Genomic DNA, 22726 nt, shown 5'->3' with positions numbered 1-22726 from the left:
TTCATGTCACACAGAAATTAAATTTCAAGTCTAGAGCATCTCACTGGATCACAGAGGTATGCTTTATATCAAGACCAATAGCACACCTGTTTCCCTTTGGGCGTTACCATATTTAGAGCAGAAACACTAAGAGCTACTATAATTCAAATCTCAGCATATGTATCCCTACTTATTTTATTACAACCCTGCCAACCATGTTTTGCGAACTTGGAAGGGGGGGCTGGTAGAAATATGTAATCAAGAATCACAAATGTTCAATCCATTGAGATCACTTGGTATTCCTTTGCTTTAGCACAGAGGTCCCCAACCTTTTGGGCACCAGTTCTGTGGAGTTTTTTCCGCTGCGTGGTTTTGTCTGCTGCCTGCATCCTGCGGATGGGGCTTTGCTTGTTTGTGCAGACCAGTTGCTGGCATGCCACGGACCGGTACTGCTCCACGGACCGGGGTGTTGGGGTCCCCTGCGTTAGCAGGTTAATAAACACTACACGTGAATTTTAAGAGGCTTAAGTTTCTGGTGAGAATAGAAATGTTTTGTGTCTGTTCTCATACATTACCCATAATACTTTTGTCAAGATTCTTTCAGATTAAATTAATAAAGCCTCATTCGATTTGTCATGACTGTGCTCTGCAAAGATCTTAAACAGGAAGCATCATTTGTGTTAAGAATTTACTGGTGTGTAGAACTGGCTTCATGTCCAGTTGTCTTTGAAAAGCACGTTTGGGACAACCATGACCTGGATGACACAGAATCTCCATAGACATTTGGCTTCGTAAGGGTTACTAGTCAACTTGTTTGAAAATAATTTGTACTGATTTCTGTGAGTCCAAAGCATACCACCCACAGCAGAAAACCCAGAAGCAACTGTTATCCTTGACCATTAGCAGTGAGAGGACATATCCCAAACTTTATCATCTACAAAACCTAGTTGCCTGGGCCAATGCTTTTTAAAATACAAAATAACCATTGTAAGTTGGTTACACCCAAATTTTAATACAGGATGGAAAATGTATACACACCTTTGGAATAATATCCCAAATTAGCTTAAAATCAGAATTTTTGACAAAGACCAAGGAAACTAAAAATAAAATAAAATGGTGTGAGACAACACTGTCCAAAATTTAAAAACTAATGATTTTCCTTTATTGCCCACTAAAAATGCTCCCATCTTCTTTACGTTGATGCCTTGATAGTTGTGAATGCTGGATTGTTTACAGTGAAGGGCCAAGGATGAGAAATTTAATCATTAAAAATACTGTTCTGAGATTTTAACATCTAATATAGCAATACCAATAGACTCACAATGCTATACAGCCTTCTCTAAGCGGTTTAGAGTCAGCCTGTTCCCCCCAAGAATCTGGATCCTCTTTTCATTGACCGCTGAAGGATGGGTGAGTACCTGTATTAGTTAAATAAAAACGAACACACGAGCAATGTTAATTAAACAAGCGTGGTATGGGGGATGCTGTTTCAGTGCCAGTCCAGTTACTGAAGTTTTCGAAGACATTTGATGATATTTGCCTGCACAATTGGAAAAAAAGCAATGTTAAGCCTTTATTGATCACAGATACAGAATATAGCTACTTTCTCAGGGGTGTCAAACTCAATTTCATTGAGGGCCGCATCAGCATTGCAGTTGCCCTCAGGGGGCCGGGTGGGTATGGCCAGGGTGGGCGTGGCCTACTGGATGGGCGTGGCTAGAGTGCGTGTGGCCTACTGGGTGGGCGTGGCCAGCTCTACATCGTTCGCATCAAGGATGCCTATGGGGGCCTGGGCAGGAGTGGGACTGATCTGAGGGTCTCTGGCAGAAGGAGGGTCTCTGGGCCAGGGCCAGGGCAGTGGGGGCCATTCCCTCACTTTTTCCAGGATGGCTTCGCGGGCCACATAAAACCACTTCGCGGGCCGGATCCGGGCCCCGGGCCTTGTGTTTGACATGTCTGTACTATCTGAACTATTCCATCAGTAGGCATTGCCCGATTACCTCTATGATGAAAACTTGGTTTAGCAACCCAAAAGTGCTTTTTCAAAAGAGAATTCAGTGGTGGTGAATTCTCTACCATTCAGCTAGAACTGAAGAAGCTTCTTGGATGAGAAGCAAAACGTCTTCTCAAGGAAAAAGAAAAGTCCAGGTGCCTTTTGAAAGAGCACTTACGCAAAACCTCCGCTTCTGGATTTGTGCTTGAAAGGAAAAATAAAATAAAAACTTTGTCTTCAACTTTTGCTGATTAGATAAGTTTGCTGTTATAGAAATGGCTGTTAATTATGCAAAACTGTAAGTTGGAGCTGTAATGTTATTATTCTATTGCAATGAAGAGTCAGAAGCTAATGCCTTTTCTCCATTCTCCTATATTTCTCTCTTCCCCCCCCTTTCCCATTGTTTTCATTTATATATTTTGATAAGATTAATAAAAATTATGTATATAAAACAGGGACAGATAAAAAAACCATTCTCCCTTAACCTATCGTTTCTCATGGAAGCTTTCCTACCATAGTCTGGATCCAGATGCTTCTACTTTGAGAATAAATCCATCAATGGATCAAATTAGTAATGACTTAACAGGTTTAATTAATTTCACCAGGTCTGCTCTAAGCATGACCAATTCTAGGTACACACTTGTCTCTCTTTTTGTGCCCTGTTCCTTTTTTTATTTTGTTTTTATCCTTTATTCCCTTTTTAATGTAAGTTAAATAAAACTGCTACATCAAACATAGCCTCCATTGCTTGCAAACCCAGGACAATCCCAAATAAGCCAGCATTTGTACACTGTGTGCACAATTATTAGGCAAGTGAGTATTTTGACCATATCATCATTTTCTTGCATATTCTCCACCTCCAAGCTGTGTGTGTATAGCTTGGAGGCTTGGTTTTACTCTAGCATCTAATTTCTCCTTGAGTTAACTATGTTTTATGTTGAAATATAACGGAAAGCTATGCTAAATTTAGATTCCCGGTTTTCTAAAGTGAGCAACCAAGGGGAATGAAATGTCTTCAGTAATTCAGCACATAATAGTTTCATAATCCATCAAATGCTAAACTGGGAATTATGCCTTATTAGAACATGCAAATTCAGCCACTGTAGTATCAAGCCATTAATACGGCACTCAGAAACTGTACCTTAATTAAGAATATGTTTCATTATTAACCTAGTCACTATAAGTGGCAAGGAATCTAGGAAGGTGGAGTAAGAATAAATCACTTAAGTCTCCCCTCCGTTGCTAGTAAGCAAGTCGAACTCTGCTTTTAGTAAAAAGGAAACACAGGAGAGTCCATAGCATTTAGCCTTTGAAGTGCTAGATCCCTTCTCATTAAAAAGTAAAATTATTATTTTTCTTAACGAATTATGAAGCTAGCAACTTTTCTGGCTTTGAGTAAAAAAAAATTATATACTTATTTGTAGTCATTTGGTACCACTGATTACCTATTATTTTTTTTGCTGCTAAAAATTTTTAACTCATAAATGTAGATGCTGGATAAGTATTGGGATTCTGTAATAGAACAGAATGTTCACATATTTGATATCCTATTTTCAGCCCCACCCCACAACACACAAAGGTGAATTTCCAGCTATTGAGTGACAACTTCCATCATTCCCTGCCACCAGCCACACTGCCAGTTGGAATTCTGATCCAATGAAATCACATAATTTAGACAATCTTTCTCTCTGAACTGAGTAGAAACTTGGCTAAATGCATACCTCCATAAAAGAGTCTACTTGTTTAGCTGTAATACCAGGAATTTTCTCAAGATCCTGTACCTATAAAAAGAAAAAAAAACCAAAACCACGATACAGTAAGCTACTATAGCCCATCATTTCGAACAGCACTGGGCAATCCACAGCCTTATGAACTATGATCCTCAGAACTCTCCCTAATACAGTAGACCTCAATTGAGCCCAATTTTTCTATCATGAAATGAGTTTTGCCTCATTTTACAATTATTATTTTTTTGCCAGAGTTGTTAAGCAAATCACTGCAGTTGTTGAGAGAACCATGAAGCTGTTAAATGAATCTGGCTGCCCCCATTGACTTTGCTTGTTGGAAGCCAGCGGGGAAGTTTACAAATGGTGATCACGTGGCCCCGGGACAGTGTGATTATCAATACGTGCCAATTGCCAAGTGCCCAAATTTTGATCACATGACCATAAGGATGCTGCCACCGTTGTAAGGGTGAAAACCTGTGATAAGTCATTTTTAAAATGCCATTCTAACTTCAAGCAGTCACTAAATGAATGGTTGCAAGTCAAGGACCGCCTGTATAGTGCCACCAAAATAATCAAGTGGTCGTAGCAAAATGGTCGGGTTGTGGTGGCAAAACTGTTTTGGCTTGTTGTAGTGCAATGTCAATAAAAGGATATAAATTATACTAGAGGTTAACATTTATATCACCTATCTTCGGTGCGCCACTTCCATGCCCTTGATGGTTTTCAAAGGCGAGGAGGAGGAGGTAATGGTGGTGATGATGGTGGAATTGGGAAGGATTACAAAACACTCAGATTTAATAATAATAATAATAATAATAATAACAAAAACAACAACAACAATAATAATGTTGGAAGGGACCTTGGAGGTCATCTAGTCCAACCCCCTGCTCAGGCAGGAAACCCTAGACCATTTCAGACAAATGGCTGTCTCTTCTTAAAAACTTCCAAGTGCTGGAGACAGGTTGCTTATTTGCAAATGAAGATTGCAAACATTTGAAAGAAACCAACAGTGGTACTATTATTATTGGGGCACAAAGTACAATACCATGAGGACTTTGGATTGTCTAAATTTTTGGAACAATTTACAACAGCCTAACTACAAACAATAGCTCTGTTGGGCATCACAGACTTAAGCAGGTGTCACCTTTATGATTCCCCAAGCCCCAAAGAAAGAAAGCTGGCACGCAACAGCTGCAATACATGATTAATGGAATTGGATTGTTATTACTTAAAAAAGTGTGGCGCTCAGATGATAAAAAGAGTTGCTTGTCTAGGTGTGAGAAATTATGGGGTCAGCAATATGTCCCCAAGTAAACTCTGCCCTCTTGAGACCACTCACCTTCTCAAAAGATCCATGATTTTCTCTCCAGCTCACAATGAGCTGTGCCTTTTTCTTGCCAATGAGGTGCAGGCCCATAAGATCTTTCACGGAACCTGAGTTCATGAGGGACAGAATATTAGCTTTGCTATGAGCCAGTTGATCTGGATGGATTGTCATCTCAAAGTCAAGGGGAGCCTTGTTTTCAGAGTCGTCTAAAATCTGAAAAACAAACGTGGAAACAGAGAGTGACCGATGAGGCTGCTTTTCAAAAACCAAACCCCTCTTACATAGCCGTTTATCAACTCCCACCTCCTATTAATATAGGCAAGAATCATGGCAAAGAAATGATTGTCTAAGCCAGGGGTCTGCAACCTTGTGGACTTCAGCTCCCAGAATTCCACAAGTCTTAAAAGTTGTAAAGGTTGCAGACCCCTGGTCTAAGCTACAAGATCTGCTCGGAGCTTTTCCCCAAAAGACCTGTTATCCATTGGTCCAATCAATTTGCCTACATCAGAATACACTGTGGAATCAAAAGCAATAAGGCTGACGAAGTAATTGTTTATTCTGTGGGTGCTGGAGTAATTCCCTCCAGAAAATAATGGGTTTGGGAAGCGCCTGACAAAGGGGCTCCCACAGACAAAAGGATGCATATATATATATACATTTCAGGAAAGGAGGAGAAAAAATAAGTCAGGGTGCATACTATTACCCATGCAGGGGTAACAGATGACGTAAGCATAAATATTCATAATTGGCAAACCCTCAAATTACTTCCCCCTCCACTGTAATTAGCCTCAAGAGTTATTGCCTTAATGAAAAGAAACCTATCAGTTATGTTCATGTAGCTCGTACCAGTTTTGATAAAGCATACCGCAAAGAGGATTTCAAGTTTGCCTTAACTAAGACACATTCTAAGTTTCTGTCTTGCTAACACGATCTCATTCCTCCCAAAACATGCTTTCCTCACCACTGTTAGGTATCTATTGGCCTTCAATGTTTTGGTGAGTTATTGACCGGCCCTTAATTCGTCTGCCTAGTAGTTCCCTATACACTGAAGCTATAGTATATGACAAGACCCAGAAGCGCTACCAGGTTTGAGAAGTCTCTGGACAAAGCTATTTCTCAGGGCTGCTTGTCCATTGCCCTGACTAACTCCCCCGTGACCTGCTTTTATTTAGTGACGGTAGTAACAATGCTAAGGATGTAGGGTAATTTTTTTTCCTGTGGAAAATATTTTAGTCTGGGAATGTTTGGCAAATTCAAACCAGCATGCTTTGCAGTGGTTCATCTTAAAACAACAACAGTGACTACGAGAAAGCAAAACTACACTGCTACTATTTTTGTATTCCTTATTGCCCAATGGTCTTTTCAAATTTTAAATAAAAATATTTGTGATGTTATGTATATTTAATGTTCAAATTTCATAAAGCAGCTACATTTGATTCCTCCACCCCCGCGATGTCAAACGATTTGGCCCTAATACCTGTGAAGACCATGACTAATAAGACAAATATGCTAATTGAATCATACTCGTTGGCCAAATTTTCTAGGAAATCCACGTCTCTAGGGCCAAAACGTCAACAGTTCTCTCTTCCTGCTGGCCATCCTACGCTGTTAAAGCTGCTGGACAGTTTCCAAATGAAATTGTTCCCCAGAGTGTGAGTAGCAGGTAGCAGAACCAATCAGATCTAGTTTTGAAGCATATGGTCGGTGCAAATGTTAGAAACAGCAAAATTTCTACTCTTTCCACTGACCACAAACCTAAATTGCAGTGTCTGATTGGTTCCACTGCCTCCTCCTTATAGACTGTCTAATCCATTTTTTAAAATTATGTCCTTCTGTCTTAGTGTAAGCCATAAATCATAGGTTTTTGCTTACTGTGTTTATGACCCCCCCCCAGCCAACTGTGGCATAGTTAACTACGATTCAGATAATCAGCACCTAGTGTGATCATACTCTGCAAAATTTTAATTTAAAATGACACGTGGCCCCACACTATTAACAATTATTCTGCAGTTTCTTGGATCACAGTGTACATTCCTGTTAATTAAGAGCGAGGACGTTATTAGTATGCATTACCGATCTTACAATCTTTCCTTCTCTTTAACCAATTGTCTAAAGTGCGTGAACGTACCTCAGAAAAGAGCACAAGGCCGTCCTGCACTAAGGCATCAAAGCCAAAGTCTCTCATACTTGGAGCTACTACAGTATTAGTTGCCTGGTTTCCAAGATTCAACCCCCAGTTTGCACAGGGAGGTGGGAAGGCCCTCAAACCTGGGTAGTAATTTTCATGAACCAATAAGGTCCCCTATCCCAGTTTTCCCTAAGGGTCCTCCAAAAATGGCTGCACCCTCAGTTGCTATTGGCTGCAGTCACCATATGGCTTAGGATGCTAGCAGCTGACAAAACATCTGGAGGACGTAGGCTTCCAATTGACGGTCTGAAATGGCTCTTTCCCAGGGATGTTTGTTGAGTTGCCTTTAAAACTGTGATACATACGGCAAATCGGCTAGAGGGAAAATTCTGCCACCCTTCCTGATCTTCATCATAAGGGAGCCAAAATTGATTTACCCACCTTCTTCTTTCGGCCTCTGGTCTTCTGTTTCTTAGTAACACCTTCCTCTTGTTGACTCTTGACAGGTGTTTGCACTGGAGAGGAAAAGAAAGCAAATTGGGATCTTGCAACACAGGAGAATAAGGAAAGTCTGACTTCGAAAGCCTCCCCAACCTTCTCACCTTGTTGGAGGGGCAGTACCCTGGCCTGTTTTCGGGGTTTTGCAGCTCGGGGGAAAAGCGCAACTTCTTTGTTCTTCAGCGTCTCGGCTTCCATTTCTAACTGCTTTTCTTTAACTCTCTGGAAGAAGCAGGGGGTAAAATAAGGGCTAATTTAAGGAGCAGGTGGGGAAAAGGAAGAACAGTGCATGATTTCTTTGCGGAAAAGAAAAGACTGCTATTGAACTAATAGTTCAACCGTGATCTTACGGCAGTCAGTCATCGCCTCTATTGCTATGAACCTCTCTCCCTTCAACGCACAAGTGGCACTGAATTTACCTAACAGCATCTGCCATGAGGTTGGGGCTACCTGCCCTGTCCAAATCCCTCCCTTTTTAATTTCTCTCTTCACCGTTCCATTCAAATGGAACTGGGGCCATGGATCACTGGTACGTTGGCCTCCATTTTGCCCTTCCTCCAAGTCTCCACTCTTATCAATCTTTTGCTTTTAAGTCAGGGGTGTCAAACTGCCGGCCCGTGGGCTGCACGCGTCATGCCGAAACCACGCCCATCCCATTGCCGGCAACGGAAGAAAAGTCGCGATATGTCGCGACACGTCACGACACCCCTGTTCTAAGTGCTTCTCTCCTCTATTGCTTATTGTGAACATGAATAGTACCATGCGGTTACTTTTTCTGAATGCATGAACTGGACAGGATCAACACAGCAGAAATCAGAATATTAATCAGTGGTTTTTTTTAAACCTCTTTGAAGTCTAACATCTACCATTCCCACAACTCTGAATTAAAAAAAAAGTGAGGAGGGCAAAAGAGAGAAAAGAGCAATTATCAGAGGAAATGCTTAGGGTGTCATCTTTTTCAGTCAAATGCATCCATTTGTGATTCGCACACAGGCTTTGAAGACAACACACACACTTCTTTTAAAAAGCTTCAACTCAGCAGAAATATTCCTATCTGTATCAAACAGAAAACAAGTACCTTGGTTTAAAGAATGGGTTAAACTCTGCTCAGTTTTCAGTATGGGTGAATTTTATTTTAAAAGACTAGAGAAAGACCCAGCCTTCTTCTAAAAATCTGACTGGTTAATGAGGACCATTTTTTTTAAAAAAAAAATCAATTAATCTGAGCATCCAACTAAATATTGCATTCCTACTACAGTGGTACCTTGGTATTCATCGTTCATTGGTTCCAGGAGGCGCGATGAGTACCAATCAGATTTTTCCCATAAGGAATAATATAGTTGAGTCACAAGGCAACCGATATCGACATGTTCTGGCTTGTGTGCCGAGTACCAAATCCGATGAGTTTCAAAGCAGTCGAGTACCAAGGTACCACTGTACTTAAGTCACGTCACATCACAAAAGACAGACCTTCATCTCACGGCGTGTCTCATGCAGGAGTTTCAGGACGTTCAGCCGTTCCCTGCGTGGTGTGTTAAGGAGAGGTAACATCTGGCTCCCAGCCTGTTCTTTCTCTAGGGCCTCCAATCGTAGCAATCGTTCAGCCAAAGTGGGGCTAAGATTCTCAAGAGGCAGCAAACCACTAGTACAGAAAAAGGCCCGCCCCATGTCAGATTCCGTCTCGCTCCTCCAACACGCCAGCAAGAGCAACAATCCCTCCTGCGTCCAGCATTCGGCAGGTGGCTTGGCTCTGTGGCATGAAAGAACTGGACTGCACCCAAAGCTACCAAATACCTGGTGACTCACCTGAGCGGCTTCAGTTCAGGTGGCCCTGGCTGTTCTTCTTGTAGGCAAGGTCTCTTGGCCTCAGGGCCTGCATCTCTGAAGCCTGAACAAGGCCTCTTGCCATCTGTGGAAGAAGAGGATCAGCTGTCTTTGCCCAACAGTCACGGTTTACGGATAAGACTTGCAACCATTCGTTCGGTGGCTGCTCAAAAGTTACAGTTGCGCCAAAAACAAAAAGTGACCCACGACTGTTTTTCACACTCATGACTGTCGCAGCAATCCCCACGATCCTGGGATCGAAATCTGGACACTTGGCAACTGGTTCATATTTATGACGGCCGCAATATCCCAAAGTTATGTGAACGCCTTTTGACAAGCAAAGTCAACGGGGAAACCAGATTCACTTAACAATCATGTTTCTAACTTCACCACTGCAGCGATTCACTTAACAACCTTGGCAGGAAAGGTTGTAAAATGGGGCAAAAACCTCAAGGACCCTCACTTAGCAACAGACATTTTGGGCTCAACGGTGGCCATAAGTTGAGGTCATTAACTGTATTCAGTCAATTCAGTTCCTGCCATCGCGTGATAGGCTGGTCCACAAAACTAGTCAGGTAGGCTTGCTTCATACAATTCTGTAGGCTAAAACTGGCTGGCTTGTGACTCGGTCCATCGCCAGAACAAAGCCCTTTGTTTATCTGATAGAGAAGTATATAGAAATAAAATTCTCAAAACCCGTCTCTTCCCTATTGTCCAACTCCATTGGCCGCTTTTAGGAAAAGAAACCTTGTCTCCTACATTATGATTTTGCCCTTCACGATGTGTATTATTCAAAATCATTCCATCATGTGTCAAAATAAAAAGAGCATTAAAATAGGCCAACCAACTGAATTTGTAAAAGACAACATATTATTATTATTATTATTATTATTATTATTATTATTATTATTATTATTATTATTATTATTATTATTATTATTATGTGTTGCTACGAAGCTATGAGATCAGGTAGGATGGAAAATTTGCCAGGAAAGTGTTCTCAGCTGTAGTCTCCGATATAATATTCCACAGGTAGTCCTCGACTTAACAACGGTTCATTTAGTGTCTATGAAGATTCTCCGTCAAACAAGGAAGTTCAGTTGCCTCCTTAAAAAGCATCTTTGGGAGTCCATTTAATGATTGTTCCAACTTACAACTGCAGTGGGAAAAAATGGCTTATGACTATTTCTGACAACCGTCACAAAATCCCCGTGGTGGCAGGATCAAAATTCAGACACTTGGCAACTGATTCATTTGGCAACCTTCTGACAAGCCAAGTCAATGGGGAAGACACTTGACAACCGTGTTACTAAGTCCACAACTGCAGTGATTTAATTAACAGCACTTAACAACCGTCACAGGAAAGGTTGTAAAATGGGGCAAAATTCACTTAACAATGGTCTCACTGAGCAACAGAAATTTTGGGCTCAGTTGTGGTCGTACGTTGAGGACTATCAGTGTTGTCCCACAAGCACCTTGGCTTATAGCAGGGGCCCCCAACCTGTGGGCCATGGCTCACTCATTACTGGGCTGTGGCCTAATCACAACTGGGCCGGGCGAGTGGCCAGCCGGGTGTGCGCGTACTTGCAAAAGAGGCTATCACCCAGCCCAAAAAGAAAGAAAAAAATGCCAAGCAGCTCTCCACCAGCAGTCAGCCCCCAGATCACCATAGATCAGACATGTCAAACACAAGGCCCGGGGGCCGGATCCGGCCCGCGAAGTGGTTTCATGTGGCCCGCGAAGCCATCCTGGAAACAGTGAGGGAACGGCCCCCACTGCCTTGGCCCTGGCCCAGAGACCCTCCTTCTGCCAGAGACCCTCAGATCTGTCCCACTCCTGCCCAGGCCCCCATAGGCACCCTTGATGCGAACGATGTAGAGCTGGCCACGCCCACCCAGTAGGCCATACGCACTCTAGCCACGCCCACCCAGTAGGCCACGCCCACCCAGTAGGCCACACCCACCCGGCCCCTTGAGGGCAACCGCAATGCTGATGCGGCCCTCAATGAAATTGAGTTTGACAGCCCTGCCATAGATTAACTCCAAGGTTAACTTCAGGCCAGCAATCAAATAAGCAATATGCCAGTCGAGAAACTGCCAAAGAGCCAACAGTAAACAGCACAACCAAAAAATCTCTTAGATCGCCCCCACCAACACTGACATGGCAAGCCACGCTAGAATATAAACTGACAGCAAACTACACTTCTTACTAGCACGGATGATCTTACCTAGTTTGGATAATGAAATGTCTGCAAGCAAGCAAGCTCAGAGAATATCAAGGAGCATAAATGAAATGTCTGCAAGCAAGCAAGCTCAGAGAATATCAAGGAACCCTCAGATTAAAGCAGGGTCACCTGAGCCCCCGTTTTCACAGAGTCCTTAACAAATGGAACTAATAACTCTTTTGTTATCAGGAAAGAATTGTTTTGACTGCAGCGGGTAACAAATAAGAGCTTGGAATATGGCCTTCATCTGTCACGTTTTGGAAGGACCTTTCTTTCCATGATTTAGAAAATTTCTAAGGATATTTCTCGGTCACAGAAGGAAAAAAAATCAGGCAATATTTTACTTGATGCCTGAAACTATAATTTGGTAGGTTGGCCCCTTAATTCCCCACCAACTCTTTATATGGAAAATCCCAGTCTTTACTCAGGAAGAAGCAAGTGGAACTCCGATTTTCTTGCCGTTCTGCAGCTAGCAAAGTGCAATACGTGGTATAGGATGGCCTCCTTGTCAGAATGTTCAGAAAAAGATTAGATACTCCTTTATTATGTAGCTTAATGTTATTTGAGAAATGAAGATAACAGGAAAAATAAATTTCAGAGATCCCAGAGATTTTAACTTACTCCCATCTTTCAGGTAGGAATCTACACAACACAGATTAAGACATTAGGAATAATACAGATGATTATTTCAAAGAGAAATCTTTGAAATAATTTCCAGATCTCAGGGAACCATGGCATAAACATCACCAGAAAATATGAAATGTGAAAACTTAACAATGCAAATATGCTCCTAACCCACACACGGTCCATGTTTTACAGCATTTACAACAACAACAGCAAATCAGCAGGCCAGAAGCCGAATGCAGTGTGAAAGCATCCCACCACGGTGATTGCTAACATTGCATTGTGTATGAAGTTTTAAAAAAAGATTTATTTTTCTTCAATTACAACCTCAGGCAGAACTCCTAGTAACCTCTCAAAATTCCAACTGAGAAATGCTACTCTAGAGTGTTAATTCCAAGACTGAAGAAAGATCTCACCTCCCCAAAATGGAAGGTATAATGAGGTCAGCCCTCCTCCCCTTTCATGAACTTACCTGAGAGAGAACTTCCTGCTTCTGGTTGGTTGCTCAGAGTTTCACTTTTCCCAGGGTTTGCTGGTTTCCTATTACCTATATAGGCAGGTTTAGATTTGATTATTTTTTTTGCCCCGAAACCTTTTGAAACACTTTCTTCTTTACTACATTAAGACTTGGTGTAAACCAGGGCTTTTTGACCAGTGGTACGGGTACCACCTGTGGTACATTGGCACCTAGCAGGTGGTATGCGACCGTCCTAGAAAAGTGGTAGCAGGGGAGGGGAATGAGCTGAACCAGTGGCAGCACCGCACAAGCCTGAGCGAGAGACGGCTGGAGCTGCAGGGCTGTCAGGGCTCAGTGAAAGTATCAGGATCAGCACTTCTTCGGGGCTGTCAGGGCTCAGCGGAAGCGCCAGGATCAGCACCAGGCTCCAGCTGGAGCTCGGTGCTGATCCTGGTGCTTCTGAGTCCAGAAGAAGATCCGATCAGCTGGAACGTTGGTTATGACGGTCACAGTGTCCCAGGGTCATGTGAAGTGACCAAAACCAGCAGACGGGAATAAAAATCAAACAGCCCCCACCCCTAGCCCACTGCCTATCCTCAACATAAATGCTCACAACAATGAAAACCTCGGACAGGAGGAAGAGCGCCGCCAGGCAGGCAGGCAGGTGTATTGCTTGGCTGTGGCTTGGGGGGCACTTTTTTCAGTGCCATTGTAACTTTGAACAGTCACTAAGCGAACTGTTGTTAAGTCGAGGACTACCTGTACTTCATGACTTTTTTCCCTTTTTTTTTTGGTCATCAAGTTTTTGACCCCTTGCTAGGCGACTGGTGGTACTCGGATGTTGCCATATCCTAAAAGTGGTACAATGGGTGAAAAGGTTGAAAAGCCCTGGTGTAAACTGCTGTTTCTCAAACTTGGCAACTTGAAGATATGTGGACTTCAGCTCCCAGAATTCCCCAGCCAGCATGGCTGGTCTAGACTTTGAGAAAAAGTGTTCCGGAATGTAGGTGCCATGATGAAAAGGTCTGGCTCCCCCGTGCTCCCACCACTTGCCTAGCCTTTCTGAGTAGAGCAATTCACACCGATATTTTCCCCTTTAATCTAATCGTGGAAGCTTCAAGTGCTGAAGGCTACAGAGCAGCCTTTTTGTTGCTTGGTGGCTTCCAGAATTCCCAACTTTCCTCCAAAGCCCAGACCTCATAATTCCTGACTTACCAGTTTGTGGCAGGGCTTCTTGGGTGAAGGATTTATTCACAACTTGTTTGGACTTTGCAGCAAAGTTGAGGCTTGTGAGAGTGTCAAAGTAATACTTCTTCTCCGGAGCGATGTTTGCAATAATCAAGCTGTGGGCACTGCCTCCCAGAGAGTCCTAGAGGAGAGATTCCAGGGGAAATATCAGTTCTTGATACCAACTCCTTCCCATCCCGGTTGGGGGGGGGGAAGAGAGAGAAAGAGAGAATCCCAATTACCTGCAACAGGCGGGTCAGTTTGCTGTCTCTATAAGGAACTCGAGGCAAGCCCTGATTAAGGGCATCAACCACCTTGCTGAGCACAAAGAGGGAGCTGTTGATAGCCCCACTCTCTTTCAGGCGTAGGCCTTTGTTGCCCGTTCTTCGATTGTCCTCGGAGCCAGCTAAGTCGATAAGGCACAGCTTCGCAGTCTGGTGAGCATACGTGGGCCAGTCCTGGATCCGGTTCACCAGAACCAGCAACACGGCATGACTGCGGCTGGAGCGCTGGTTCAGCTGAGTTGATGCCACAGTTCGTTTTTTGCTCGCCGGTATGAAATGGCTTTCAAAGTCTGCAAAGCTAGCAATCTCCTTCTGGGTCAAGTCTGGAACCAGGATGTTGTGGTTACGATCCTCTCTGATGGGCAGGTCTCGGAGGGTGGGCTGAAGAAGGTCCAAAACCTGAGGAATGGAGGAAAAACCCTAGTTTGGATGGCGGATACGGAATTTTAACCCTCACTCCTTGTTTAGCTTTCCCCCAGATAAGGTAATACATTCCAGCAACCACATTTTTCCCAAAGGTGAGTAATCTGGGCATTGATTTTTAAGTTGTTTAAAAAACTGTTTCAAATCTCGTTTTTCCAATGACAGGATCCTGAATCAATTTCTGCATTGGTTTCTAGTTTTTCTCTTCAAGACACTAATTTCAGTCAAACGAGCCTTTTTCCTGCCTATTCTGCTTCAGGCATAAGAGGCTTTTTTTGTTGTGATTCAGGGTCAGCCTGTGGGTTCGGCAGTTGGGTCGGACGATTCAGAGGAGGAGGAGGGGGGTGTTGGAGAGCTTGCTGAGGATAGCTTTGAGGCTCTGCAGAGCCCTCAGCCAGGCCCCTCCCATCTGGTTATGACGCAGACCCAGCTGTGTGAGCCTGACAGCGGGGATGAAGATGACCCACAGTTGGCCCTGTTCAAGGACGCCCGACGCAGGAGGCAGTCAATCAGGAGTAAACAGAGGAAGGCAATGGGGCACCTCGGAAGGAGGCAGAGAGAAGCCACGCCTTGAACTGTTTAAAAGGGGAATGTGTGGGAGGGCTGGTTTGCTGAAGGCAAATATAGCTCCCGTTTCATTGTTCGTGTTTTGGGTTTGCTCTGTTTTGTGTCAATAAATTTGGCAGGCTTAGTTCCAGCCTCTTGCCATTTTGTAAAGGGGTTGTCCCTGCCTTTTCTGCAGGGCCGGTAGTAGGCTGGTACAGAACATTTTTCTCCTTAACACGCCCTGTTGCATTGCTTTTGTCTCTGTGAGAGCTGTCATCTTCCAGCACTAGCCATTAATGCTGGGCTGATGATAGCTGGTGCCCAACAGAATCCTGAGAACTATAAATTCCCACCCCTTTTTTCCTCTCCAGTCTTTTCTTCACGTGTGTCGTGACGTAGGAAATCAGGAGCCCAGAGAGAATTCAAAAGCACTACGAGATTATTTTTTGCTACCTATTCATAGGAATCTGCTCTATTAACGGTCAAGGCAATTGGTGCCAGATAAGAATCAATGGACTTCAAGGGGGAGAGCTTATGGATGATAGCGACTCCAAATTAATGTGTTCAACCCCACCTGGTCATCTCCTACACATGTCCTCTATTGTCCATATCTTTTCCCCTCTTATACTCTCAGTAGCTATTAGCTTTCTTCTTTTCCTTTGCAAGTGATTCCTTGCCATCTGTTCCTTCCCAATAATCATCCCTCAGTTCTTCATCAATCTTTAGAACTGAAATAATTCCAGCCAGGGGCCATGTAGAATATCGTGTGTGTGTGTGTGTGTGTGTGATCAGAGCAGAGTTGGAAGAGTAGGAGGTGGTGAGGGACAAATGTTGCACCACCAATCAACCTGCCAATCTCCTAGGCCAAGGTAGACAAGCTTGTTGTCTTAAGGATTCACGGTCTACTTCAGTGTTGTTCAACCTCAGCAACTTTTAAGTTGGCTGAGGAATTCTGGGAACTGAAGTCCACACAGCTTAAAGCTGCTGAGGTTAAGCAACACTGGTCTGCTTTAATTAACTTAACTTCAAACTCTCCCTTCAAGAGATTAAGCTGAGATTTTCCATAAGAGGTATCTATTATGTTAGCCACTCGGTGTGTGGAGCTAGTTTGCTCTCTGCAGTGCACTCTGGATAATGAACTAAACAAACGAGCAATCTTAGGCAGCCAAACTACTCTGTAATAACATTGTAGACTCCCTTGCTTTCAATGTACAAGCATGCTAAATAAAGAAATATCCCTAAGTTTACTTCTTGGGAGAGAGAGGGACTGGCAAAGTTATCAGAAAAGAATGGAAATGTGAGGCATATAAGAAATTGTGTCTCAATGTCTAACTCTACTCAGTCTGAGCTCTGACTCCAACTGCCTCTTGCTTTAGTTCCCCCTCCCCATCATGTGTTCAAATAACCTGGAATGAAAGTAGAAAAAGGATTGTCCAGAACTTCCTATACTAATCAGTAAACAAATAGTATGTTTACATCCAACACACTTTCCATTAAAAGCGGCGATAAATCCTAAAGCAGCATGGGGAAAAAAAAAAGTTCACATGCACATCTATCATTTGCCATGATCAATTGGACATGCTCTCTCCAACAGATCTGGCTTTTTATTTCCATTATGCTTTAAATCCCCTTCTTCCCAGAAAAATCCTGTCATTCTGCGCCATTATACTTACCGGGCTCAATTTCCCCTTTGCACAATTATGTAAACCACACATTTTTACCTTTTCTTGATAGATTTCCAGATAGGACATAGAGACAGAGTATTTGCATTTATCTTCTGAAGCATCCCTTGTCATCTGCAAGACATCTCGAACAGCTCGAGGGATCACACCTGGGCAATCTGGACTTCCCAACATGGTGTATGTCTTGCCTATGATTTGGCAGGAGACAAGATGAGAACGGTATAGCATCATCATATCCTTTTAGCCCAGTTCTTTCCCCCAGATGACCCCAACCCCTCTGGGTTCATTTGGTTTCTTTGTAGCACTGCCTTATAGTCACCTGCTCCAGTTGGTCCATAAGCCAATACGCTGGCATTCTGCCCCTTCAACAGATGGTGTAAGACAGGCTTGACTGACCCCATGTAGACATCATGTTGGGTGGCTGCCTCACCATAAAATGCATCAAACCTGGTGAAGAACGTATGGATGTTAAAGGAATGCAGGACAGAGGCTTACTGGCTTCTCTGAAATTTTTCTTTAACAGTCTTGAGAAATGGGACAGCAAATTCAGATACAAAAAGTATGGGACCTGTTGGCAATCGCTGCACCGGCGGACGTTCGGGGAGAGCGCTCTCTTCGCCACCCAGTTTTCCTTCATTGGGAGACCCTGAAAAGGATCAATAGTTGCCCTGGAGGGGCGATGACCGTGAGGAGGATCCTCAACAGATCGTGGAAGGGCGGCAGTCCTTCTGTTTGATCTGAGGCAGCTCCTTTGGACCGACAGAGAAAAGATCGGCCATCAATATGGCCGATCACTAAGCCATACCAGCTGAAAGCCAAAATCACCACCAAGCACAACGAAAGCACCACAGAGGAATTGGGTGAGACCTTACCTTACCTTTCTTGTATCCCAACTATCTTCCTGTAAAAGCCTCTTGAAATTTCTTCCCCCCTTTTAACATGGCAGCGTCTGCCTACCTTGGGAAAATAAAGCTTTGAAAAGAAAAGAACAACTAAACTAAACAATTAAATAATTGGACTTGTACCTTTTGGATATTTGGGGTCCCAAAAAGTTCCTATTTCTATGGGGACCTATTACCTTATCTACTTGTTAGGTTGGAAAAATTTTTTAAACTGGATAAAAGCCTAACTTGAGTTTGGAAAAAAACTATACATGCTATTGGGGACATCGTGTGGTGAAGCCTGGTATAGCAAGTGAATTTCTTTGTGAGAGCTGCTTATTGCCTAGATTTGTCCTTGGTGTGGAAAATAACTGGAAGTAGCGAGGAAATTTAAAAATAAAAACATATATGGTTTTAGTATTATCATGTAATCATATTTTATATTTTATAATAATGATTTTATAATCAATTGCCTGAGTAGATGCTTTGAGTATATGGGGAAAAAATACAGGCCTCAAATGGAGGGAGGGGGAGAACAGGAGTTACCATGGGGCCCAGTGTGAATCACCATCTAGGAATTGTTTTTAAGTACCTTCTGGTGCCTGGTACCCCTGGCAGGTGTAGAAGATGGGAGACATCTCTCCTCTAGAAACAGGATAGAAGGGGAGGGATCTTATTAGTATAATGTAAGCAAACAGGGGCAGAGATAATGTATTCTGTTTTGGCGCTTCTGATAGATTGTAACCTCCAAAGCCTAAGCCAATGGGGCCATGGGGGAGGGAATGGGGCGTTGCGATAGGATGTATAATAATATGTGATTTTGGAATTTGGGGTGTGGTTCAGTGTTTGGCTACATTGTTTGCCTTCCTGAATCCACCACGTTTTGCAAACCATTACTTTTTAGACTTTGTTGTGAAGTCTAATAAACTTCTTTTCTATTTGTAACACAAACAGAGTGGATTTCAATTTGTGACTATTTTTGTGTCTAACATTGGTACTATCTAAAAAAGATAAGAATTTGAAACAGCTGGGTGGTTAAAACAACTTCTAGGAATAGTGGAGGTGGACATTCACAGACTTTTATCAAAATAGCCTCCACTAAAGGACTATCTGTAAACACCATAGAAATGGAGGAATACCACCCACAACTTAACTATAAACTTCTACTTGAAAAAATCCTTGAAGCTACTGAGCTAATGAATTCCAGATTGAAAGACAAAGGTGCCACCTTAAATTTACAAAATGAAGCCCAAATTTCAACTGATAAACTTACAATCCAAAAAGCAACAAAAGAGGAAGAAATTAATATCAAAGAGGACTTTAAAGAACAAAAAGTACAATCTACTGAGAACTTTGATAGCCAAACTTTGATTTCAACTAAAAAAATCTGCAATTCAAAAAGCAACAGAAGCCGAAGAAAGAAACACTAAGATGGAGGACGCTAAAGATCCAACAAGTACAGCATATTGAGAACCTAACCTAGACAACCAAACAACAATCACAATATTGGACATGATTTCTTACTCAAGCCAGATGAAACCGGAAGAAGACCAGACTGAACTGACGACAAATATTCTAAACCAAACATGGAGATTTGAACTATTAGAGCAGCAATCCAATGATTACAAAGGGGCCAGTTCCTTTGAAAAATTGATAACTGGATGGTCTCCCTTGATTCAAATAAGATGTGTAGGAATGAAGGGAGATTCATCTGAGGATTTTGTTTGGCACAAAAAGAAAGCTAGAGTTAGACTTAAAAAATGGGATTTTTTTTCCACTTATAATGGAAGAGCCTAAAATCTCACTTAATGGGCTAAGGAGATTTTAAAAGATATTGATTTAATATTTAGGACTTAGATTTACAAGGGAAATGAAAATTAGCCATTAGAATATAGTTTTGAATTATAATATGGAAGTTGGATTGAGACAATAAAGGATACTTTATTAGTAAGTGATGAGGTACTAGGATGAGAAATAGTATACTTGTGAAATAATGTAAGAATGTATTTAAGTAAACAATATGTGTATTTTAGATATGACAACTATTTTGTAATGAAATAAGGGAAATTTGGGTTACCCGAAATCTAAATACTGTGGATATTAAAGGCTAAAATTGGAACACTGTAATTGAAATTAGGTAAAATTTAAAAACAGGATATGTATAAGTAAAAATATATTAATAAATGTCTTAACTGATCGAGTTATAATTGTTGTTGTTGTTAGCTGCGAAGTCGTGTCCGACCCATCGCGACCCTATGGACAACATTCCTCCAGGCCTTCCTGTCCTCTACCATCTTCTGGAGTCCATTTAAGCTCGCGCCTACTGCTTCAGTGACTCCATCCAGCCACCTCATTCTCTGTCGTCCCCTTCTTCTATTGCCCTCGATCTTTCCCAGCATTAGGCTCTTCTCCAGTGAGTCCTTCCTTCTCATTAGGTGGCCAAAGTACTTGAGTTTTAGCTTCAGAATCTGGCCTTCTAAAGAGCAGTCAGGATTGATCTCCTCTAGGACTGACCGGTTTGATCGCCTTGCAGTCCAAGGGACTCGCAGGAGTCTTCTCCAGCACCACAGTTCAAAGGCCTCAATTCTTTGGCGCTCAGCCTTTCTTATGGTCCAACTTTCACTGCCATACATTGCAACTGGGAAGACCATAGCCTTGACTATACGCACTTTTGTTGACAGGGTGATGTCTCTGCTTTTTAGTGTGCTGTCTAGATTTGCCATGGCTTTCCTCCCTAGGAGCAAGCGTCTTTTAATTTCTTGGAGTTATAATTAGAAATGTATTAATTTGAATGTGATATAATAATCAAGGGAAATAGAGAGGGAATTTTTGATGATGTAACCTGAGACATGTACGAAAGATCTTGTTATGGGATTATTGATTACCCAATCACCACACTGCTTCCTAAATATTTGGATGTAAAACTGGAAAATTAATAACTTTTTTTAAAAAAAATATAGGACCTGTTTACAATTCCCACACTCCTTTGCATGCTGGACCTTAGCGAAAGGCACCAAATTACCTGTCTTCATATATCCACCGGTATCAAAATATCTCACAACCATGTATCTGTTCTTATGCGGCTCTTGGACTCCTTTCTCCTGAAGCTTTGAACCACAACAGACTGTTGGCATTTTACTATTTATATCCTGGCTTTATTTTTTTTAAAAAACAACTCAAGGCAGTGAGCATACTCCTTGAGTGTGGATGTCTTCCTTCTATTTTCCCCACAACAATCCTGGGAGATGGGTTGAGCTGAGAGAGAATGACCCAAAGTCACCCAACCAGATTTAATTTCTAAGGCAGAACTAAAACTCAACATCTCCTTGTATTTTAACCACTAGCTCAAACTGACTCTTGTCCATACAATGAACCCCCAGCAGTTCATTCCCATAGTACGTGCATGCAGAGACTAATTATAAAAAGTAGCATGACCCAGAAGAAAAAGCATCTGTCATTGCTCATTGCAGCATAGTTCAATCCTGTGGAAAATTAGGCACACTAAGAGTCATTCAAATCTATTGAATCCCCTACCCAACTTACTTGTATTTCATAGTCTTCATCTCATTTCTCCAGTTGAGAATTTCCAAGGAATTGGAGTCCACACCTCGTACACATGGAGCTTCTTGACCTTGTCCTGTCCCCACACCTGGGCGCAGTCGTACACAAACCTGTACTTGCTCAGAGACATTATCAGAGCGGCGGAAGTCAGCCCGGCTTAATCGCTGATGAGTTGTCATGACATTATCAGAATGGCAGAAGTCAGCCCGGCTTAATCGCTGATGAGTTGTCATGAATACCTGTGGGGGAAAAATACATGATTGAACAAATGTATTAGCGCAGCAGACCCCAACCTTTCTGGGTTGGTGGCCCAGGGCTTGGGGGGGGGAGGCACCAACAGGGCCGTGCACGCACGATGCAAATGGGGCCATGAGCGCCCATCCGACGCTCGGGTGATGCTAGTGCCCACGCAATGCCGCAACGCTAGTGCAAATGGGAATGTTGTGCTTGCAGTGACACTAGCATGCAGAATTGACTTGGGAGGCCGGTGTGTGGTGTAGTTGGTTCACATAGTGTGGTGGGATGGAGGGTTTGTTATCACTGTGTGTTGGGGGGAGAGAGCACAGGGGGAGGCTCAGCTAATCTCAATGTACACATGTTCTACTTTGACAATAAAGGTTTATTATTAATGACGCCACGATGTTAGCACAAGTAGGGGCGGAGAGCTCACGGCAATGCTGGCTTTTGGATGCAAAAACCTCTCTGAAGTCGGGTCGGAGTCCTATTTTGCAAGGAGGCTTTTGATGGGACTTGGACTTCTTTCTAAGCACTTAAAATGGGATTTACTTCGAAATATCAGTTTCAAAAAAAAAAGTGTCTCCTCCACACATTGCACTCACCTTTACCAAGTCCAAACCGCTTCAGCCCGTGCAAAGTCGGATCCCAATCTCCGTTTGTATTTGGCGCCCGCCCCGTAATAGGAAACAGACCAATGGGAGAAAAGAAAAGAAACAACCATTTGCCTCTGCGCATGCGCAACGCTCTGAAGTGTGGCGAGCTCTAGAGCAGTGTGAAGGGAGGGGAAACAACGGAAATTTGCGCACGCGCCGTGGAACAAAATGGCGTTTGGAGAAGATGCGTCGTAAAACATGGCGAATTCGGAACGGAAGTGCAACGTAGGGCGTGGGAGGGATGTCACGTAAAATCGATCTTAATACGGTCACGCCTTCTATTTGACATTGAACCAGTTTTCCACAAGATACTTTTTTTTGTATACATGCTAGATAGATAGATAGATAGATAGATAGATAGATAGATAGATGATAGATAAAGATATATAGGATGGCGCATGCGCAATACACCGCCAAAGCAAGTCGCGCGCTCATGCCTTTTTCTAACGCT

At 42.8% G+C, this 22726-nt stretch overlaps 1 protein-coding gene across 1 annotated transcript; it reads right to left on the bottom strand.

Annotated features, from left to right (window-relative positions):
- Nucleotides 1–1452: 1452 nt before the first annotated feature.
- On the bottom strand, nucleotides 1453–21564 carry LOC308677063 (kinesin-like protein KIF22; the record flags this gene model as incomplete). The annotated part of the gene is made up of 12 exons (XM_081343224.1): nucleotides 1453–1519; nucleotides 3694–3753; nucleotides 5039–5239; nucleotides 7596–7669; nucleotides 7757–7874; nucleotides 9123–9294; nucleotides 9459–9561; nucleotides 13997–14150; nucleotides 14251–14691; nucleotides 16983–17131; nucleotides 17263–17390; nucleotides 21368–21564. 12 exons carry the CDS (start codon nucleotides 21562–21564, stop codon nucleotides 1484–1486), a joined length of 1833 nt encoding a protein of 610 aa, XP_081199350.1. The 3' UTR covers nucleotides 1453–1483.
- Nucleotides 21565–22726: the final 1162 nt, after the last annotated feature.

This window comes from Vipera berus (assembly GCF_964194415.1).
Source record: "Vipera berus genome assembly, chromosome: Z".
Classification (NCBI taxonomy): Eukaryota; Metazoa; Chordata; class Lepidosauria; order Squamata; family Viperidae; genus Vipera; species Vipera berus.
This window is presented reverse-complemented; position numbering and strand designations above follow the sequence as displayed.